We start from the raw sequence: 23,711 nt of genomic DNA, 5'->3' as shown, positions 1-23,711 counted from the left end.
ATTCCTTGACTTTTCAAATGATTTTCCTGACTTTCCAGTTTTCTCAGATCGCCGAAAACCAAGAGACTATGCGCTAGTGTTGGTGGCACTTAGATTTTTAAAGAGCATATTTTCTTTGATGCTTGAAGCGAAATGCCTTGTCTAACTCACTTCTCAATTTTTTTGGGCCCTTATTAGTTTAGCCTGTTACGGATGATGAGACTTCACCCCTAACTTGAATTTTTTTCAAACTTTCAAAGAAAACAAATGAAGCATTGGTTTTAAAAATAATAGAGTGGATAAATTTGGCATGACTGAACGGCTGACTATCTTCTCCACACAAAGTACATTTGTGGTAATTTTTCCGATTATCGTTTCCGCACAAATAATTTTTTGCAGTATGTGGCAACGTTGAGGAAAATATGAGGCACATTTAAGAAAAATGAGTGAACACAGTATTTCACATTCTTATGAACTAGCATATTTTTATCCCGGTTGCTTTCAATTATCTTGAAATACTTCGGGCATGATATCGATTTAAGACACGCATTAAAAATGCATACCAAATATTACGATTAAAATATAAATCTTGAAACATGCGCGATTAAATAAATTTACTGCAGTTGATGTAGATGTAATGTTGAGTAGATGTTGCCAGATGTTTGAGATCTGATTGGTGCGGGATCAACAATCGAAAAAATTACCACAAATGTACTACTTGTAGTGCGGAAAAGATATTCTGCCAACAGAACAAATGGTTTGATCTGGTCATGATTAAAAATTAATGAAAGCTTCGTGATGAGTGAGATATTGGGTCAAATGTTCGAAAATAGGCAACAATTCACAACAGAAATGAAGAAGGAAATACATTTTTAAATAAAATATTATTCTATATTTCAATTCTATTTACAAGATATTTACAAAAAAATACTAACGGGTACCATCAGGTTGTTATTTCTTCTTGTCATTTTGGACTTGATGAAAGATTTTCTTCTGCAATTTTAGATAATTATCACATATCTACTTGTTAGAATCTAAATAATCTTTTGCTTCATTTATTTTTGCAGCAATATAGGGGGAGCCACCTCTGTCTGGATGATTTAGGGACATAATCCGTTTATGAGCTTCCTGAAATCAAATGTAAATTAATTTTATTAATAACAAAAAATTCTAAGCCACTTTCTAATCGTTTATAAAATGACAATTATTAGACCACATTCAACAGTTAGGATTAATATTGACCTATCTTTGGGTTTAACTGAGGTCAAACTAGCACTTAATGTATGGCATTCATAGAGAGAGATTGTTGTTTTTGAGTGAAAAGAAACATTGGCATAATAAAATTACCTGTTCAAAGACAGGTTTTGTCTACAAAAAAGAGAGTTGGACTCGAAAGTGAAATTATTGCTATGCATTACAATCCTTTAAATGATTTTGAGTTGGTTGTTCTGAATTTCGTCACTTTATAATGTAAAAATTTCTGAGACTCATAAGCCCACAAGAAATTATTTTAAGGAATTTAAATTGTTTTATCTACCTACCTGCTATTTTCACATCTCCTTCTTGTGGCGCATGAAGGGATAATTATTTACGAAAATTTTCAGCTGTTTTTAACTGTAGAGTGTCCCATTCATAGTATTGTCCCTTATGACATCATCGATTACTTGCTCATACAGGAATATTTTCTGATATTATTTGTTATTTCGTGAATCGATATCCAACATCATCAACTTGTAATGAGTGAATGAACGAACCAAAGCGATGTAAAATTAGAACTTATTTTATTGCTGAAGACTTTTCGACTCGGAAGTCATCATCAGAGTATAATTAAATGTGTCATATTATAAAAATAAGTTGCATACCAAATTTTTCAGCACTGAATAATCCTTATACACTGTAACTATTATCAAGAAGACCACTTCCATGGTACTTACTGTGAATTATGATTATTCAGTGTTAAAAAATGTGTTATTAATTTCGTTTTTATAATATGACGTTTGTAATTAGATTGCACTTTGCAAAAAGACACCAAGAGCATTCAAATGATGCTCATATTCTGCAACTTTTTTTACCTTGCAAATATAAACTGATCATCTAAACAAGTTTTATCCTTATTCCTAATTAACTATGAATTCAAGACGAAAATTACCTTCGTAAATTTCATTTTTTTTTTTTTTGCCTGATTTCAGTAATTTTTTTGCAAAGAATGTAAGTTGCACAATCCTAGCAACATTGGAATCCTCCTGGAACTTTTTTGGAAAATGCAATGCAATTATGCTTTGATGATGACTATCAAGTCAAAAAATCTTTAGCAATAAAATAGGTTATTTTACATCGCTTTGGTTTATTCAATTACTCACTTGTTATTTCCAGTTATTCCTTCCTATTATTGACTGTTTTTGACTATTTCCTTCATTTCTTTGCCAACCTTCATGAATGTTAGGTCTTTGACAGTCAAACAGATACTTTTAAAGTGATCAGTTTTCAAAAATGGCTGAGGAAAAAAAGTCAGGAGAAAAAGTTGGCACCGTACCTTGACTTTAGATTTGCTTGAGGTAGGCGATACACCCAAGATCAGACTGGCTTCTCTTTTACTCATTTTTGGCTCGAAGCCTCCTTTGTAGTATCGGTTGGAATATGTCTGAAAGCATAAACAATTTGGAACATTTGATCAGACTTCAATCAATAAAATGTACCATTCAGTTACTTACCTACCTTCAGTAAGTTCTGCATCATGGAAGTGGAAATTCAAGAGGACCTTATCTTTACAGAGGACAAAAAAATTTTTAGGTAGAGGGGTTTTAATTAAGGGAAAAGATGTACCAAACTGCTCTCTTTGACAAAGAATAGAGTACCTACTTTTTTTATTCTTCAATATTCTTGAAATGAATTTTGATAGGGAAGCTCTGAGATGTAAGTCAAAACTTTTCCATGACTGGGAACAATTGGAAAAACACCGTCATTGGGTGATGGAGCTCTTGCAGGCTAATAGGATTTCCGATTGCAATACAATAACCTTGGCAAATTTTTGCGAGAAACAAGATACAGACTACATGATGAGTCCTTTAACTTGAGACCTCTATGACAATATTTTCCAGTTAGGGACCACAATGCCTGGCTTATTTCCAAAAGAAAATATGGACTACATTTTGCAATTAGGAATGACAATTTCTGGCTCAGTATAGAAACAACGTATGTACCATAAATTTTCCTATGTACATAAGTTTTTTTACGGATGAGCCAGAAATAGTAGTTCCTAATTGCAAAATGAAGTCCAAACATGATATTTCCACAGCGCACACTCATAATTTGAAGAGTAAGTGACCATGGACATTCCTCCGGTACCCGCTCCAGGGATGTAACTTCCTCGGGAAACTTTCATTGCTGGAGGGATATGTGTCCTCTGCAAATTGGCAAAAAATGATGTTTTCGGAAATTCAAATGTGAGGTGTTTAACACTGCCGTTTAAAAATCCCTCATTAATATTGCACTCAATGAAAAGTAAAACAGAAAATAGACAGCAGCTTACTTTTGGATCGATGTTTGGTATGGCCTTCATGGCTTCATTTAACTTGGAGGACATTGCTGGCATGTTCCGTGTTATATATCTACCTGCAAAACCTACAGCAGCAAGCCCCATGCCTGCCAGGATAAGTGAACTCGCCTGAAATCAAGCATAAAACATCCTATCAAAAATTGAAAATAACTGAAAGATTAGACACATTTAGGTGTCAAGTTTGCACACCAAATTCGTCCTCCGTTCTTTTACGTTGACTTCACGTAAAATCTTTTAGAACTGTAGATTCTTGCAATTCATTTCAAGTTCATATTTTTAACAACTGTTTTGTAAAGTTTGGCCGCAGGTGCTAGTCCCGATGCACTTGCCATTCTGCGTCTCCCCCATAAGGTGATTAAGAGACTAATGATCAGAATGGCATAGGAAGCATTAGGTACATCCTTGTGCCAATCTTCTGGACTACATCAGAGTATAGCTGCTTCTATGCCTATCAGTATGCTGCAGCGATAATTAGAAAGGTCCAGAACTGACCCAAAATATAAGGCTCTTGTTAGAAGTTGAATCTTGCACGGGAGAGTCTAACTTTCGTCACTGAGAAGGACTAATTTGATGTTCCTCAAACATAGATGATGATGCAATAATTAGGAGTTTAATAGAAAAGTATAATGCTAAAACTTAATTTTGGATGGGTTGATTGCTGCTTTTCGTTTACTTTAGACACTCAAAGGGTGTCTGCAATCTCCATTACATCATTCAGTGCAAAGTTAGGTGGTTCAAATGACTGATGAAAGGAGTCTTTTATTGACATAATGTAAAAATTTTAAAATAGAAAAGATAGTAACTCACCATAGTATTCGAAGAAGTGACGGAGGGCTCAAACTCAAAACTGAAACTGGTTTAAAAATAAGTTGGAATTTTTTTTGGAAACGCAAAAAGAACAGAGATGAACAACACGAATAGACGTGAGGATTTGAAGGTTAATTTTTGACAACATTGTTTTTATTCTCAGTTACGATTTTGTCCGCTAGAGTGCATTACGATACTATAGACCTTGTTTACCTGTTTACCTTCTTATCATGCCGGGCTGTCGTATCGTAAGTGTAAGTTTGTTTAAATGAATCCATGTACCAGTTAAATTAAATTCCTAGAAAGGATGATTCAATGGCAATAATCGCGTTATAACCGTAGTTGATCACATGTAAGTATGGCATATTTCAACTTTCTCGTCAGCTTTAATATTCTGCAACTGTAACCTGCAGGGTAACAGAAGTTCGCCTGCGCTCTTGAGTACTCTCGAGAGCCCCCTTTTGCTTGGTTTTTCCTTGGTTTATTTCTGCCGTTATCAAGATCTAGCCATATAGGTCAGTCATTGCACAGATTTCCTTGCTTGGAGTCGCCCCTATCCATTGGATCGTGCCGTCGGTAATACTGCCTCAAAAACCAGAAATGTCGGAAACAATGTTTTTATTATGGAAGCATTACCAATTTTTACTGATGAATCATTTAAATTTCTTACTTTTAGATCCTTTGAAACTTTCTGAGTGTCGAGAGGAATGTTTAGACATTAGCATTCAGGGTTTCGATTTTGCTGAATTTGTGTTCTTTCATTTTTACAGTTTCCTCTGCATCAGTCATTTTTACACGCAAATCAATAAGGTGAAACCACCAGTTACAGACACCCGCAAAAATGTGACCAGTTATAGACACCCTTCGTCTAAATATGGTATTACTAAGAAAGAAGTGACTCGGTTCTTTGTGTGTTGTTTTTAATTCAACCCACATTCTCAAGTGAGTTGAATTAAAAACAACACACAAAGAACCGAGTCACTTCTTTCTTATTAATACCATATTTAGACGAAGGGTGTCTATAACTGGTCACATTTTTGCGGGTGTCTGTAACTGGTGGTTTCACCTTACGACTAAATGGCTTGTTACATTGCTGACTTCAAAAATCTTTTAAAAATATAAAAATGCAAATTCAGCTAAATCAAAATCCTGGATGCTAATGTCTAAATGTTTTTTTTACTCCAAAAAGTTTCAAACGGTTTTAAAGTAAGAAATTTCAAATGATTCATCAACAAAAATTAGTCTTCTCCCTATAAGAGAAGCATTGATTTCCAGCTTTCTGGCTTTCGCAGCAGTAATTCTGATGTCATACGCAGAAGATTCTCATTTTGGATCTGGGAATGACTGACCAATATGGATAGATCTAGGCAATTATGCTCAAGTAATCAAGTACATATAGGTTTCTACATTGTCTTTTATGGCTGCATGTTTATCGTGTGAATTTTTTTTATCCATTTCAGTGTTCAGTAGAAACTGCACCCATACTGGATCGCGGAATCAACCAAACATGGTAGACTACAGCACAGCTGCTTGTATGAGTGATATCATCCCATTTAGTGATCTTTGTCGATTCTGTGATAAACTGAGTTCCAGTGAGTGGAAGAAACGAGGAGATATTTTGCTTCGATACATTCAATACTATCGTGAGTTCTCAGCTAAGGTGAAAAAAATCAATCCAGGAATCGTAAGTATACCACTGCCTATCATTTTTAACCTCAACAGTGAATGACTTTTACAGCACTGAGCTGTGATCGTCATACAAACTGCTCATAAAAAATACCTCAAAATAATAATTGACAATCTGCACAGGTGTGTGATCAGAAATCTTTCGGTTCAGGCTTGAGGTTGCATCAGATAAGTTGGCAGTTATTTACCTTCTGTTTGCATGTGTCTGCTCTGCTGCCATCCTATAGCAATCAAAAATTGACTGAGTGCAACAGCGTGACTGTGCTGGTGTTAGATGCAGATAGATACCGAAAACCAACATCAAACTGAACTTAAACATCTGCAAACTTATCTGCTGAGTTCTTTTAAGATCTGAGTTTAAAAAATGATCTCTTCAAGGAGAGTTTGTCAATTTAATATGTATCCATTAGCCTCCTGTGGTGTAGCAGTTGTAGCTCCGATCCTATGATCTTGACATTGGGAGGTTCCAAGGTTGATTTCCTGTCAGGCAACCTTAGTTTGACTGTCTCAAATGTAGGTCCTCTGAAGGCAAGTTCACATGGAATACCAACCAGACAACCTATTCCTCAGGCTGCCTCGCTTGCAGCTTGTTCCGCCACTGCTCACATGTTGTGTTGGCTGTTGTTTCTTGTTGCATGCTGCACATTTGCAACTTGGAGAGGGTGCATGGAACTGCACGTCGGACGGCCTGATGAGCAAGTAAATGTGTCCGTATAGTATTTCTCTTTATGTATCCCTACCGTAGCTGGAACCATCACATACACTAATAAGGGCTAATATTGGCACATAGCTGTAAATGCCTGCTAAGTACCTATAAAGTTAAAGCACCTTCATACTTCAACAAAACATATTCTCCCAAAACTTCTCCTATTTGCCATTTGACTTGTGTCGAGGTAACAAGCCTCTTTTGGCACCTAAGAAAACTGTTTTGATGAAAAATTTTCTGCTGTTTTTGCCCAGTTGTACTTATCTTTTTAACAGATTGAGGATTTGATTGCGTTAAAAGTTCTTTTTTCAATGTCCAGTTTTTAAATATTTATTTTTCTTGATGACATTGTTACCTTATTTCTGTATCATAGTATTTTTGTCTATCTGTTTGTTGCAGAATGACAGTTTTTACCCTGTGATGCGGCTTCTAGTTCCCAGTTTAGATAGAGAAAGAGGTCCCTACGGCATAAAGGAAGTGAAACTAGCTCAGATATATGTTAGAATTCTCTGCCTTGCTAAAGACAGTAGGGATGCTTCCAAACTTCAACACTTCAGGTTTGTTGTTTCTGAACCTAAGAATTGTGAGGCTCTCCTCTCTAGTACATTAGAGATTAAATTATCTTTCAAAAGAAAATTTTGAGGACAGAATTTGCTCTAAAAAAAAAAAAATAAAAAAAAAAAAATTAGATGCATTGATGCAAACGATCTGGGGCTGCACAATTTTTTTGCCATTTTCTTTGACTTCAATTCGAAGCTAATGCTAGACGCTTTGGCAATGAATTTCTGGATGCTTGTGGCTGAATTGCACCTTGAGGGTGCAGAAAAAGTCCAATAACGCATGCAGTGAGGCGTGTAAAAATTTAGGAAAACCCTAAATTTGTGGAAATCCTCAACTTTTAATATGCAGGGTTGCCAGCGGTCTGGAAAACAGGAAAAGTCAGGGAATTCACGGTAAAAATCTAGGAATTCTTCGAGGTGCGTTTAGCAGAAGTAAGTGTAATTCTAAGAGAAACACCTCAAAGTGGAAGTTTTACAAGAATGTCAGAAAAAAATTTTGGAGTCAGCGAAATGCAAAAATAGTTAGAGAATTTGATGGTGAAGAAATTATGGCAACCCTCAATATGAGGTAGAGACAGAAAATCCACTATATTAATTCTTGTATTCATTCACAATACTGAAAATGAAAATGGAAGATTGTCATTCGTGTTAAAAAAATCGGTCAACTTATTTGGAATGCTTTTCTACACAAAATAGGTGCATGAAAGGCTCAAAAATCGAAGGTAGAATAACATAAAAGATTCTATTTATATCTAATTCTGAACTCTCACTATGGCTTTTAGTCATCAATTTATCTGGAGTGCATGAATAGACCTTCAAAATCCTACAGAATCTTTGAAAGTACTCATTATATTCTCATGTAAATATGATGAATTTTTCCCAAAAGATAATCTATTTGTTTTACTCCCATCACACAGGAATCCGTCAAAAGCTGGGAAAGCTGCTGGTGATTTTGCTGATGTCATTTATGATGTTTTAAAGAGTCGAATTTCATCTAATGAAAACCTCAAAATTTCAGATGTGAATCAACATTTGGATAACATTGCAAACAAGAATGCATCAAACGACCCCAGTAAGTTTTTCCTCTCATCTTGAATAGCTTGCATAAAATAATAAGCTGAAACTGAAATTGTCATCATTACTGGAGGGCAAAGACCTGATTTTAAGAACATGCCTTTTTTCTTTTTTAGTAATAATGTAAATGGAGCTCTTGCATGTGTCAGGAATTTGTGATTAAGGTACTAATTCCTATCTAAAATTTTGCAAGAAACATGATGGCGCCACTGGTTTTCTCTGAAACAAACTCCAAAACTTAAGAAAAAAAGCTTTCAAAGTTGAGGCTGTATTGGAGGAGATATCCTGCGCTACCCTGGGAGTCCACCTCTATATCAAGACAAATTCTCTATGGAAAGATAGGGAGCAAACACATTGACAGGGTTGCCACTTTGTCGGGGGACTCCGAAATTTGATTCACCGCAACCCTGCTTACATATTTGCTCCTTATCTTTGCGTAGAGAGCTTGTCTTAATGAAGAGGTGGACTCGCAGGGCAGTGTGGAATATCTCCTCTATTACAGCCTCAAATTTGAGAGCTTTGTTTGAGCTTTAGAGTTGATTTCATAGAAAACCAGTGGCACCATCGTTTTACTGGTGAAATTTTACATCGGAATCAGAGCTTAAATCACAAATTCCTGACACATGCAAGAGCTCCATTGTCTTTAAAGTCAGAGGATCCATTGCATCCATAGTGTAGAATCGAGAAATTTAGGAGTCAACCAAAGCTAGAAGTACACTGTGTTGGAAGCCAAAATTCAAACTCTCTTTTTTGATAAAAAGTTTCCTGGTGCGGATTCAAGACACTCGATATTGTAGATAATACCCAAAGGCTCATAAACATATTTCCTTTTTAATGGGTTGATTCCTTTATTCATTTATTTTTTACTTGTAGGAGGCATCGATGATGAGCTGACCATACTAATGAGGAAAATGTCAGCAAGCGAACAAAAATGGTTGGTGCGAATGCTGTTGAAAGATATGAAACTAGGCATTGGAAACAACAAAATCCTATCAACTTTCCACAGGGATGCTGTTGATCTATATGATGTCTCTAACTGTTTAAAAAAGGTGAGTCCAAGGAAAAGATTTTCAATAAATTCAATTCAGTACCCCAGAGCCAAAAGATACCTACCTAACTCACATTTTTGAAAAAATCAAGTTTGTGTTGTTTTGGAAATCTCAAATAACAGTTCCGTGTGTGTGGAAAATTTGATTGTCCTATCTTATGTCAGTTATGAGATACAGAATTTCAAAAATTGCGATTTACATTGGAATCAGTGGGGTTAACGCACGGATTTTCTCTGATATCTCGGAATGACCAAAACGGAGTTAGGTACCTTTTGACTCTAGGGTACTGAATTTATATTACAGAGTGGGACCAGACCAGGAACCTCAGTTCAAATTGGATTTTAGCCTCTTAAGTACTTTAATGCTGTGCTCATGCAATAGTTTTGGACAAGAAGTCTTTGAAGGCACAGTTTTTGAGTGAATAATTTTGTCAAGTTAAATTGAAAAATGGGCCAGTCTCAAAAAATAAGTGACAAACCTAAGTTGAATTCTGTCATACCTAGCAAGAACCAAAGCACTCCTCTCCAAACTGCTCTGAAGTCCGCAAGTTTTTTTCACACAAAATTTCTACAGGTTGAAAACCAAACCATTATTATTGTTGGCGCTCTTAGGATATGTACATCATAATCTGGAAAATTTATTCTGAAAATTCAAATTAAACAGGTAAAAGGGTTCCGTTTGAGCTAATTTGACTTTGGACGGTTATGCCCATCTTCAATTAACCTGTTTAATTAATTTTTTAAAAACGAATTAATTAGGGTGACAATTCAGAGGGGAGGGGGAACTTATGTATATTTGACAGGTGAGTGAGATTATCTTGTGGAATATTAAAGTCCATCTCATTTCTGTTTGCTAGGTTTGCAGCACTCTGAAAGATCGCAATACTCACCTCCACGAAATAGAGGTTTGTTTATGGGATAAGTTTCGACCGATGCTCGCTCAAAGATGTGATGTTCAAAATGTAGATAAAGACCTTCCCAGGCAAGAATACTATCTCGTAGAACCCAAGTGGGACGGTGAACGATTTCAGTTGCATTATGGTGATGGGAAATTTAAGTACTATACCAGGTAAGATTTTCTAAAATGTCTCTGACAGCTATCTGGTGTCTGCTTTTAAAGAACTTTTCTAATCAATGACTTTTTACATACACTTAAAGTATTTTCAATGTTTCATCAGCTGTTCATCATGAGTCCTATCTGCAATCGAGATGCTTGGAAGTCAAGGCATGTATGTGCAGTTTTTGAAGAATTGAGTTATTCCTGAACTCAACTAAAACCAGTTGGAAAGTATGTTCTGTGAAAAATTCATAACTAAAATCTAACTTCAAAGCATCAAAAAGAGAGTTTAAACTTCCTTTCCGCCATAAGGCTCCATGTAATTTTGAAACTTTAAACGCATATTTTTTAAAATAGCTAAAACTGCTTTTATGTGCCTTGTTCTCCAAGCCCCTCCATCCTTGGCTTGGGTTTTTATATCAGTGCATGATTTTGATGATGAAACGGCAAAACCACATTTTCTAGGTTGATACGTTGCAGATTCCCTTTGCTCATACTTTTTTGAAGGATGATCAATCGTTCTCATCGCACATATTCTTATCTGATTTTTCACTGTCCTCGCAAGAAAATTTGTTTAAAATTTTTCATATAACTAGCCCGTAAAATTCTGCCAAAAAATGTAAGTTGGAGTTCAAGTTTGAAAACTCTTAACCAATTTAGTTTCCTGTGAGGTTTCTCTGTGTTGCAGGAAAGGTTTTGACTACACAAATACCTATGGAGAAAACGCCTCTCAAGGAAACCTCTCACCTTACTTATCCAAACAGTTCTTGCCATCTGTGAAAAATTGTATTTTAGATGGGGAAATGATGTGTTGGAACTCAAAAATGAAAAACTTCACAACTAAAGGTAAGCCGTAACTTTATTTTTCCCAACTTTTCAAGAATATTACCTGCTAGTTTTCAAAATTGAGTATGCTTCCAAACAACCAATTTCTGCGTATGAATGTGTCAATTATTAGCTTCAAAATTAGATCCCTCCTTAATTCTTTAGTGTGTGTCTTAATAATTATTGCACCTTTGTTCCAGGAGCTGAAATAGATGTAAAGATGCTTAAGGTTGGAAACGTTCATAATCCCTGTTTCTGTGCTTTTGATATTTTATTGCTCAACGACCAGGTTTTGACCAACATGCCACTGCATGATAGAGTTGGCATACTGAATAGAGTTTTCACGCCTGTGGAAGGAATATTCATGAACACTGTCCGCAGCAAAGTTACCAACAAGTAATACTGCTTTCATATGATTTTATTTTTTGAAACCTATTTGTTTTGTTAAAAGTTTTCTTGTTGAAAGCTGCACTAATATCATCTATTTAAGACTTCAATAATCTGCATTTGATTGCGAAGAAACACGGGAACCGCTCAGAAATCTACCTTATACAGCAGGTTCATGACCAAGAAAATCAATTGCAGCCAATGCGATGGTGAAACTATGTAACAGAACTATCCTTCTTGGTTTGAGACGCTGCATATTTTTGTCAGATCTTACATTTTTGAAAGATGTTTGATCATCACTACTGTTTGGAAACCGCAGATATTTCCCTATTCTCCCTAGAATAATCTTAGAAAATTGTGTGTCAAGTATTAGTATTACTCTCTTTGAAAAATGAAGCACATAGTGGCAAAAACTTTTACTTTTTGTAATCGAAGTCCATGTTTTTGTCAAGCCATGTTTCATCATCGAAGTATCGCTAATTCTAGGGTTTTTAATGACCAAAAAAATTGGAAAAATCAGAGAAAATTGGGAAGTTTGATTTCACGAGGAGAAGGTTGAAAAATACAGAGACTTTGAAAAAAGTACTACTAAATATAAAGAAATATAGGCAGGATATTTTGGCACTTTACAGCGATGGAAGTAAAAAAGTTAACGTTCCAACCTCTCAAATGGTTTTCATGCCTAATTTTTTTTTTTTTTTTTTGCGGCATGAACCCAGGAAAAACTAAGAAGAAATTGAGGAATTTTCAGTTTTGAAAATAATATGAACTTGGCATCTGTAGATCTCTTTGATGTGCGATTTTTAAAGTCGCCAAAATTCCAACGGTCTGCAGTTTTCTCAGAATATACAGCTTTCTGCACTGAATTATGTATCGATAAAAGATTGAAATTTCATCTTCTGAATGTATCCCTACAGTTTTTAATACTTAAATGAGTGGCTCGATACTAAAATATCTGATTGTTAATATAAACTCTTGTTTTTCATGATCAATCTGATTTCTATCTTTGTACTGTCACAGAGGAGAAATCTTAAGTGCATTGAATCGAGCCATAGATAATTTTGAAGAAGGAATCATGATAAAAAACCCATTCTCCGTGTACAAACCAAACTCAAGGAAAGATGGCTGGTACAAAATCAAACCTGAGGTATGTAAAAGACTCACTATTTATCACTATTTGTGGAAGGTAAATTATTCCTCCCAGATTCAGTTTCAACTCTTAATTCTTCATTACTTTCTGTTGTTAGTGAAGTTCAATCCACAGATGAGTATTCCTGCGGCTCATAAATTTGTTGATGAAGAACCTCTGCTAGATTCAGTCAAATTAGGCTTTGCATTTATTTTACTAAGTACCTTGTGATACTCACACCACCAACAGCATTAGTAAAAAGTAGTTGCAAGTTTATTATTGAAGTCAATTGAAAAAGTTAAAGACAAAAGAGACAAAGAGATAATGGAGCAATTCTACCGATGGGAGCAGGTGGTAACAAGTGAAAAAAGAGGTAGGCAATACACTTACCAATGGAAACCCACGAGAGACCCTATAGTTCGTTCATCATTTTCCTCCTTCGTCTACAGCAACCGCTCGTCTCAACCAATTGCATAGCTTCATTCTCTCTTTGTTTTCTTTGTCTATAGCTTTGTCCATCAATTTCAATACTAACCTGCAGCCCTCAATGTGCAACGATTTTCGAAAGTCCTCTGTGCCATTATTGCACAATTTTTTTTCTTCCGGTTGTTTTAAAATGAAAGTTACTAGTTTTCGCAATACCCCTATCCAGTTTCCATATCACTCGTTTTTCAGTTTCGGATTTAGCACAACTCAGATTCAAAGGAATTTTTTTGTGACCTCCATATACCAAAGAACTTAAAACAATAAAACCAACATCAGAATTTTCTGGCTATTTTTCCAAATAAGTGGTCATTGGTAAGACTTGGCATGTTGCAATAGGTATCAGTGCAATACATTTGATGCTTACCAATCAATGTTTCTCGATTTTTTAATGGCAGTACACTGAAGGCAGCATGATTGAGTTGGATGTTCTCATCATTGGAGGTTACTATGGAGGAGAGGGAAGATGGAGAACGGCTGTCACTCATTTCTTATATGCACTCGCTGCGCCATCATCCATTCCCGGTAATTGTTAACTTGATTTTTCTGATGAATGAGTTTTTTTATTTTTGAAAACTGTGAAACAAGTTATCCACCGCTTTTGTTTGGAAAATTTGAAAGGATAGCAACCTGCAAATAGTAAAATCTATTGTTGAAAGATCGATCTTTCTCACCTTCCATTGGTTTTGATTGATTCTGTTTGTAATTCACAAAATTGATTATTCAGAGGGTGACAGGATTTTCGTCGATTTCTAGTGTGTGAAACAAGTACAGCTTTACACTTTTCTAATAACTACTAAAAACTGAACAATTTCATTTCTTCACAGTTTTACATTTAACCCTAAAGAGTCCTCAAACCAAGTTCCCACCAGCAAATTTTTAGCCTTAGACAACATTCTAAAATTTGATCCATAAAAAAAGAGTCTAGAAAAGGTCTAGGACAACTGAAATTTTAAGTATCTACTCATGTTTTCTTTGAAAATAGATTTGTATGTAATCTCTAAATATTTTGATGAATCTTGATGGCATAATTTTGCATGATTCTCTCAATTTTTTTGCATTTTTGTGACCTAGAAAATAAAAAAAAATTCTGCTCTAGTTTTACAATGAGCATGAAATGACTTACAGAAGAATCTTAGTTTTGAAGTTCTGAGTATGATAAAATGGGTAAAGCTGTCATCTCTTTTTTTGGAACGAATGCTTTCCAGCACAGATTAAAAGTTAGGAAGTACATATGCAAGTTTGTAATATAGTGATTTAAAAAATCGCAAATCGCCCTATTTTATATTATTAAATGATCAAATGATAAGCGTTCTATGACCATGATGAACATCTACTAGGCTGCTGATTTTTTGTTCAGAGACATGAAGTGTTATGTCTACAAATGCAGAGATTAACTTGACTACATTCTACTATCTTTGGCTCAGTTTAAAAACAACGTGTGCGTCATAAGTCTCCTTATGTAGTTAAGTGTTTTTATAGATGAGCTAGAAATAGGACATAGTTCCTTACTGCAAAATGAGTGCAGTTTTTCTTTCTGAATATAAATTTTTGTACAAGTAATTCTTTTTGCATTTGAATATTTTAGGTGAAAACCCTACAGAATTCCATTCTTTTGGGCGGGTTGGATCTGGGTGCACGCAGGAAGAGTTATCGGAGCTTGGAGCTAAACTTGCGCCCCACTGGAGGAGAGTTAAAACTGGAATCATGCCACCAAATATAATTTGGACCAAAGAAATACCAGATCTATGGATTGAGCCAAAAAATTCCATCATATTACAGGTATTGGCTGGTCATAGGAGTATGCAAAAAAATAAATTAAAAAAATCAGCCATCCTTGGAAAAAAGAACCCTTGTCTACAAGAACTAGAAATTTCTCAATTGATACAAGAGCAAAGGAGAGTGTACTTTGAATATTTTGCAACCAAAACAAGCTCAAAATGATTGAACCAAACCAGGTCTATGATGCAGTGAAGTTTGTAATTAAAAAGTAGAGTAGTTTCAAGAAAAGCCACTCAAAATTCCAATCCTCCAAGTTCGCCGGGCTGATTATTGAAATTAATAGACAAAATTATAGGCAACGAAAACAGGAGAGAATAGAGTGATCCGCCTATTGGTTGAAACGGGCATGTAGTGTCACAGACTAAGGGGAAAATGATGGACTGTCCAAAGGGTCTCATGTGGGTTACCGTTAGTTAGGCGATTACTTACCTCCTTCATCTATTGCAACCATCCCTTTTCACCAGTAGAATTGCTCCATTTTACCTTTGTCATCTGTATCTATTGCTTCGCCTATCGATTTCAATAATCAACCTGTAGGGCACAAAATTGTTCGTTTAAAATGCTGGTTTTTACCATCTCCAAGCTTAAAAATGAACCCAAATGATCTCCGTTTAATCTTTAGGATGTAAAAGAGAGTTTTCTCTCAAAATCTGATTTTTATCTGATTATTCTTTCCGATTATAAATCACACCACTGACAGTTTTGCCTCTGTGAACTAAAATTTCTTCTCCTGTGGACTGTCACAAATGGATAGACAAAACTGCTAATTATTTTCCATATTTTCTTTTGATGCCCAGTGCTGAACTAGAAGAAAAAAATTTTGAAGATAGCCTTTAAGATTCAATTTTGGATTTTTATCATATTCGAAAGAGATTTATGTCGAGTTCCACTGCTGTTTTTACATTTGATTGGCAAATTCCTACCGTAGAAAACTTAAGTGAGTTGCTGTTGGAAAATCACACCTTTTATTTTTCAAGAACCTCGGTGCAACCATTGTCAATTAGCAAGTGGGCAACTTAATTGGTGATTGGGCAATATAAAATGGGCCGATATTTATTAGTTGCATCAATAAGCTTTTGATGTTGGGACTTGAAACGGTGAAAAATATTTTTTTCATGCGTTATTCACCTGCCTTTTCCCCTTAATCAAAAGAATGTCAATGGTGAAACTACCGGACAACGTAACTCGTTTGCAGTGTCTAAAAATCTTCGCTCCAATTTTATTATTTTGAAGGAGAACAAATCCATATCATTCCTTGAAATTTTCACGGACTTCTTCTGGCACAGAGAAGAATAAATACGGAAATTTTCAAGAATCGATGTTGAGTAGTTTTCAATATCAAAAATAAAGTATAACAGAAAGTCTGAAACGTCCCAAACGGACATACATAGTCTGGTAGTTTCACTGTTGATATGGTGATTGGTTGAACAGATATTTTCAGTGAACATTCCATATCTATAATGTTGTGAGGTGCTCAAAAGTAATCACAGAAAATTGGACAGTCCTTCGTAATATTTTTTTAAATCTTGCAATCTCTTTATTGTATCCTCACAAATTATTTCATATTTGCAATTTTCAAGCTTTTGAGTAATCAAGTAACGGCTTCTGTAATTATTGTCCTTCTAATAGGTAAAAGCCACTGAGGCTGTACCGAGTGATTCATTTCATGTTGGCCACACTTTGCGGTTTCCAAGGATTCAAAAAGTAAGAGACGATAAACCCTGGACAGATTGTTTGACAGTTCCTGAGTTCTTTAAAATCTTGGAGGTAAATTGACATTCTTTTTAAAGTATCTGCCTCATTTTTTTGTTTTTAGTGTTTGTGACTATGCATTTTTTTAATCATAAACTCAAAGATCCAGCTGCCAGTTAATCAGCTCATCACAATTTAAAGCTCCTGTAGATATTTCTTTAAGAATTTCCTCAAAGTCTTATTTCCTTTTAATAGTTTCCCAATAGGAAAAAAATATCCCAAAGTAGAAGCCTTTTATTTCTTATCATTTTTGTTTCATTGTGCTTTCCAAGTGATCACGCATTCAATGACCAATTTCAGGGTACCAATGGCCTAAGTGCAAAACCTTGCATTTTCATTGAGGTGTTTCAAAATTTCTGATCCCATTATATTTAATTGAAGAGGAACAAGTGGATCTCATTTAGCAAAAAGGAACCAGGGCAATTACAGTGTTTTCAAAATTGTGCAACTTCTTCTTTTCTTTTAAAAATACTCCATATATGTACAGTATTCAAGTTTACACAATTATATTCCTTTAAAATAGACAATTTTCTGGTGGCAAGCAAAAAAATTGCTGTTCTAGGAAAATTTTTTAGATAATTATAATGAAGCAACATTTTTACAACAATGTAATAACGCTGGTTCCTTTTTGCTGAATGTGATCAAAGTCAATTTTATAGCTTGTAATGTATTCTATTAACAAAGAAGAGAAATCAAGGTAATTATTTCAAAAATTATGTTGACTAGCTTTTTGAAGAAAAATTAAAGGATAACAGTAAGTCTGCAATGTTGCAAATAGAGGTATGTGGATTTGCACTTTGTCCATAGTTATATTTATCTATCAGGATGTACTCTTCCAACTATCTCCAGTTTTTATGTTTCAGTCATCAAAAGGCAAACTTGTCTCCGGTCACATATTGGCTACAATGTCTCCTCTCAAGAAAAGGGCCAAAAAAACGATCCAACAAAAACCAAGTTTAGGAAGTGAATTCCGCTCCGCTGATGTAAACAATATTGAAAAACTCTCTTCCATCTTCAAAGGCAAAGAATTTTGCATTTTTATTGACAAGGAACAGAAGCAAGAAGTTGAGACAAAAATAGTACAGCATGGTGGCAACATTGCACAAAACCCAGGTATTTTATCTGTTTTTTTTTTGTTTTTTTTTTTTGCAGCTGTTAATAAATTATTTTAGTTGCAAACTTTTTCCAATTGAATTAGTCATTCTAAAAAAGAACCTAACCCTTAAAGGCATGAATTAATTTTGAATCTCAGATTCTAGGGGACACTAATCTATTTTGTAGCTTGCACAAAAAAAATTGAGTACAAAATTTTTTTTAAAAAAAAATTGTAAGATTAAAGGAATCAATTTTTTGAAAACAGAAAAAACTTATGAAATTTTGCAAAATCATGGCACAGGGGGAAGATTTAATTTTTAAAAACCCCAAAAATATGTTGTTATGAATTCGTAATGCTATGCCATAGACGGTTAAGTGCCAGAAATGAAAATACAAGAAAAACGAAACAAAAAAAGTTTAAATTGACCTGTTCCAAATCTCAAAGGTCCCACCAGCAGATACTCTCACTCCTCAAAGTATGCTTTTTCATCAAATCTTCATGCTAAACACACTTGACATGTTTAAAATGTCCAAATAATTTTCAAGTGAGAAATTATTGTTTATGATTTACATTGGAATCAGTAAATTCAAGCTGAGGTCAAAGGAAACCTTTTAGTAATTGAGTAATTTTCACTCTGTTTTTTGTTTATGCAGGCTCTGATACTTTCTGTATTGTCACAAGCAATCCCAAGCAGTTGCGGATCAAGAATCTCATAAAAGTTGGCGACTACACCATTGCCAAGCTTGATTGGTTGGAAAGATGTTTCGCTGAAGTCAAGCTCATCCAGTGGACTCCAAATGATTTAATATTCATGGGCAAGCAAGCCAAAGAAGATCTCAAGTATAAATATGATCAGTTCTCTGACAGTTACGTTGAGTTTGCCACCGAAAGTAGCCTGAAAGAAACAATTCTTGCAATGCGACTTCATGTAAGACTTTACGCTTTGATTTTAAATTTTCTCTCATGTTGTTACTTGGAGAAATCTCCCTTCTGCATTTCCATTTTTGATCGGATTCCAAAATGTTGAAAAGTTTAAGCTGTCTAAATTTTTCTCAAACACTCTTCAAGAAATTTCCTCGAAGCTCATCGAAAGCAGCCAGCAGGCTGATTATTGAAATTGATAGACAAAAGGGAAGTGAAAGGATTGTATCGGTTGAAACGAGTGATTGTGACAGACTAAGGGGAAAATGATGAATTAACTGTAGGATCTTTCATGAGTTGCCGTTTGTTACCTCCTTTGTCCATTGCAACCACTAATAGAATTGCTCCATTTTGCCTTTGTCTTCTTTGTCTGTAGCTTTATTCTCTTTTTTACCCATGTTCTATCATTTTCTTTATTTTTTTACATTTCCTTCATATTTTGCTTCAATTTTTTTCTTTTTATTTCATAGTCTTTAGTCAAAGTGAGATGGCTTGCAAAGCTATTGCCTTGGGGTCTAGGAGGCGGAAATCTTTTGGCTGACTGAGCTTGAAGCGGCTAGTAAACTAATACACCTATTAATTTTTTTTGCTTTTCAATTGCAGGATGACAAGGTCGTTTTTGGAATGCCCAAGCAGATGCTCCAATTTGAAAAGAAGTTGCTCAATAAAACCTGTCCTTACTCATTTTTCAGACAGTGTAGAGCATTTTTTGGCATACCGGCAGATGTAAGTAATACTTTATTTAGCTGGCCAGCGTTAACATTTGTCTTTATGGGCAAGATTCAATATGGGAATTATCAGGATGGACGATCAGTATGTGGTCGGTCACTGAAGGAAATCACTTTCACAACTGCTGGGTTGGGTTGTGTCTATGGTTAAAATTTCTCTGAATCAAGAATTCAAAAAATAAATTAATCAAAGTTGTTAAGAGGAAACTTTTCCTTGGATGAAAGTGCCAAAAAATTGGAAAATTTGAAAGTTTGTTTTTGTCCGTTTTTTTTCTTGTTTAACTTTCTCAAGAAAGTGCTATGAAAATTGAAGTTTCAAGATACTATAGCTATGCTACCTGCCTATTTCCACGGAAACATTTTGTTTTTTTAGTAAAAAACATTTTGTACCTGAAAAAAGCATAAAGTATACATTTTTAGAGAAAATGTGGAGTTTCTAAAAATTCTTATCGCTAAAGCACAAGATTGAACAATAGGTTGACTTTTAAAACTATCTTTGTTTTACATATTTGTTTTGTTTCTTTTTGTGTTTGTCATTTGTTTGTTTTGTTATCATTCTCATTTGGTTACATTCATTGAGTACAAAGTTCTGAATTTTTATATTTTAATAACAAAAATTTAAAATTAGTTTGGGTGAAGACACAAAATTCTGAAAAACGTTTAGTATTTTACAAACCTTTCAGGCCATCATTTTGGTATAATTGACATAGCTATAATATTCTACTAGGTTTAAGATGATGAGATAATGTGTAATGATGAAACTTTAGAAAAATAAGGATGAATTTATAGAAACCTAGCCATTATCAAATGTATTTTTATGAACTTGGTTTTTCATGGTTTTCTCTTTTCAGGGACTCAGTTCTTTAAATCCTGAATTCGAGACCGCCAGACTCGACTTCGCATTCTATGGTGGAATCTTGGAAAAAGAAATAAGTGACTCCACGACCCACACTATTTATCCTTCTAAGTATGTTATCATTATCTTACATACTTTTACTTGAAGGAATATATTTCTATGAATTAGACAGGAAAAAAAGTTTTTATTTTATGAGACGGCAAGATTATGTTGCATGGAAGTTTTGCAATCAATCTTAAAGCCCCCCCCCCCCCCCCCAAAAAAAAAAATACAGAAAAAGCATGTACACTCCATGTTGACGTCTGCTGTCGGAAGCAAAAGTGCTGAAACACCATCAATTACAAAATCAAACTCAACTTTTGCAGGCTGATTATTGAAATCGATGGACAAAGTGACGGACAATGGAGAAAAAAGAAAATGGAGGGATCCTATTGGTTGAAACAGGTGATTTTCATGGAGTGAGGTAGAACATAGTGGACTAACTTACGAGTTCTCTCATGAGCTGCTTTCAGTTACTCTATTACTTACCCCCATTGTCCATTGCAACCACCTACTTTCACCAATAGGATCGCTCCATGTTTTCTTTTCCTCCTTTGTGTTTCGTTTTGTCCACCAATTTCGTTTTCAACAATCAGTCAGCTGGCCCCCACTTTGTTTTCTTTTGAGAAGGATGCTTGATAGAAGGGGTTAGTGCTTGAAATTCTCAACAATCATCCTCCTTAAGGAGGAAAATAATCATAGAGTGTTTAAATAGTGTTGATCAGTTATTGTCAAAAAATAGACAAGGAACGGAAGTGGGCAGTTTTAAAAATGCTGGTATTGTTCTCAGACATGGGTCATCGACTTGCATATCAGGTAAGAATGAGTGCAGCCATTCAATTTGTGAGTTCTCCATCAGAAGGCTGATTATCTAAATGGATAGACATTTCGATAGATACATAAGACAAAAGGGGAGTGGAACGATCTCATTGGTTGAGACTGCCGGTTCCTATAGACTAAGAGGGAAAATGATGTACTAACTGTGGGGTCTCTCCTCGGTTGCTGTTAGTTAGTCTCTTCCATACCACCTTTTTCCAGTGCAACCACCCGCCTCCACAAATAGGACCTCCGATCCCTTCAATTTCACTTTGTCTTCTCTGCCCATAGCTTTGTCTATCAATTTCAATAATCAGCCTGCAGTTAGGTAGTTTTGTGCTTTCTAAAATTTTCTTCAATTTCGTCCGTTACTTTTGAAGTTAATAACTTTCTGTTTATTTTTTTCAGGCATCCAGAAAACATTCGTGTTCTAAATTCTCTTAAACAAGCAAGGAAGTTCAATTATCAGATAGTCAGCGAAAAGTGGGTTGAAAGCTGTATTGAAGAAAAAAGGATGATTGATGCGTAAAATTGACATGTTTGAATTTTTTCTTGGCTGTGATATTTTTAATTTTTAGAATTTTTTTTTATTTCCACCAAATTATCCCCAGTTTAAGGTCGGTCGGAAGTCATTTCAAAGTTTTGTGGAGCTGTTTTGCTGTCCAATTTACGTATATTTTAATTGTGTCAAGAAGTTTCCTCCTATAACTTTTTTGAAAGCTCTGTACCAGTGATTTCAAGTCTTTCATATTATTTGTGTTTCCAATTTGTCGGAAATAAAATTGTTCCTACTTTACCTTTTTCGCCTGTCACTAAATTGTTTCATACCATCATACCATCCCAATTTTTTTTAATCGTTCTGGAATTCCATGATTATTTATTTATTTATTTATTATATAATTTGTACAATTGAGCCTCTGGCTGAGGCTATGGCACACGTCATATTTGGTACAGTTACAGCGAATATACATAAGGTACAAGTATTAAATTTTACTAGCCTACAAGTTCATGAAGATTGTAGAAGGCTTTTTCTAATAAGAAAGCACGCAGCCCCTTAAAGAAAGACGTTAGATCAGCATTTCGAAAGTGTAGCTTCACACTCCAAGGCAGTGCGTTGAAAATCTGTATTGCCGAAAATTTGACATCCTGCTCAGTCCGTCTCAATCGAATCATTTTATTAGGGATGTTCTTATGCCTACTGTTGTAATGATGATTGGGCAGGAGGTCAGAAGGCAAAATAAGAGCACTGGAGATGGCAAATTTCAGGCAATCCCAGATGTACAGGGAGGTTAGGGTAAACAATTTATATTTAACAAAGATCGGGCGGCAGTGTGAGTTATAAGGAAGATTGAAAATGTTTCTGATAATTTTTTTCTGCATGACAAACACTTGATCAACACTAGAGCCTCGCCCCCACAGAAGAAGCCCATATCGCATATGAGACACTATGTGAGCGTGATAGAAAGCGAGACAGCAGCTCAAGGTGGAAATTCTGGAAAGGTTGCGAATGGCCCAAGAGGCCCTTGATAGTTTTGACACAACCATGTCGGTCTGTCGTTGCCACGTTAGACCTGCATCAATATGAATGCCAAGAAATTCTATGGAACTTTCCAATTTTACGCTTAAATTATCATCTAACATACAAATGGGTTCTGGCAATGAAGAGGTAGTTCTAGGGGATACAGAATAAAGAATTGCTTGAGTTTTCTTTTGATTGACAAGGAGGCCATTTGCCTCAAACCACATACAGGCCTGTTCATAGACTTCACGAGCTTTTAGCTTAACATCGCCATCTGTAATTACAGCGGAAGTATCATCGGCATATAATAAAATGGGATGAGTAACGTTGGAAGGGAGGTCATTCATGTATATAATAAACAATAGTGGACCGAGTATTGAGCCCTGCGGTACGCCAGTAATTATGGGTAGGAAATCAGATAAGATGGTTCCTGCAGCAGAGATGATTTTCACTCTTTGCTTACGACCAGTAAGATATGAGGCAATGAGGGCTAGTGAATTTGAGGACAGCCCATAAAGTTGAAGCTTGTCGAGTAACAAGGAATGGTTTAAGAGGTCAAAGGCTTTAGTTAGGTCAAAGTGTAGACTCATAATCGGAATTTGCAATTCGAAAGCATTAATCACATTATCAATTAGATTATAGAGAGCTTGTGTGGTAGATAGACCTTTCCTGAAACCGTACTGTCTATGATATAGTAGGTCATTTGATTCGAAATGACAAAGGAGTTGCTTGAATAAAATTCTCTCTAGGATTTTGCTTACTGTGGACAGGATGGAAATGGGACGATAATTTGAAATATCAATTTTAGAACCCTTTTTGTAAACAGGAATTACCGTGGCTTGTTTTAGAGAGTCAGGAAAAATTCCTTGAGAGATTAAGTTTTTTGCCTCCTTCCTCCTGAGAAA

The 23,711-nt window shown here is 35.3% G+C and overlaps 2 protein-coding genes across 2 annotated transcripts; one reads left to right on the top strand and one right to left on the bottom strand.

Moving 5' to 3' along the window:
• Positions 1 to 844: 844 nt before the first annotated feature.
• LOC109036860 (mitochondrial import inner membrane translocase subunit TIM14) lies at positions 845 to 4,501 on the bottom strand. Its single transcript, XM_019051269.2, has 4 exons — positions 4,343 to 4,501; positions 3,509 to 3,643; positions 2,513 to 2,620; positions 845 to 1,107 (listed from the first exon to the last, which is right to left on the bottom strand). The coding sequence occupies exons 1-4, from the start codon at positions 4,343 to 4,345 to the stop codon at positions 1,000 to 1,002; spliced, it is 354 nt and encodes a 117-aa protein (XP_018906814.1). The 5' UTR covers positions 4,346 to 4,501; the 3' UTR covers positions 845 to 999.
• A 63-nt stretch (positions 4,502 to 4,564) lies between these two features.
• DNAlig4 (DNA ligase 4) lies at positions 4,565 to 22,083 on the top strand. The gene is made up of 17 exons (XM_019051258.2): positions 4,565 to 4,694; positions 5,803 to 6,026; positions 7,134 to 7,291; positions 8,212 to 8,366; positions 9,242 to 9,417; positions 10,274 to 10,485; positions 11,162 to 11,319; positions 11,499 to 11,694; positions 12,706 to 12,832; positions 13,696 to 13,822; positions 14,886 to 15,079; positions 16,709 to 16,846; positions 17,695 to 17,944; positions 18,581 to 18,855; positions 19,452 to 19,574; positions 20,428 to 20,543; positions 21,696 to 22,083. Exons 2-17 carry the CDS (start codon positions 5,850 to 5,852, stop codon positions 21,814 to 21,816), a joined length of 2,703 nt encoding a protein of 900 aa, XP_018906803.2. The 5' UTR covers positions 4,565 to 4,694; positions 5,803 to 5,849; the 3' UTR covers positions 21,817 to 22,083.
• Positions 22,084 to 23,711: the final 1,628 nt, after the last annotated feature.

The sequence above is a fragment of the Bemisia tabaci genome, chromosome 4 (assembly GCF_918797505.1).
Source record: "Bemisia tabaci chromosome 4, PGI_BMITA_v3".
Lineage (NCBI taxonomy): Eukaryota > Metazoa > Arthropoda > Insecta > Hemiptera > Aleyrodidae > Bemisia > Bemisia tabaci.
The sequence above is the reverse complement of the archived record's forward strand: the minus strand, read 5'-3'. Positions and strand labels throughout refer to the sequence as shown.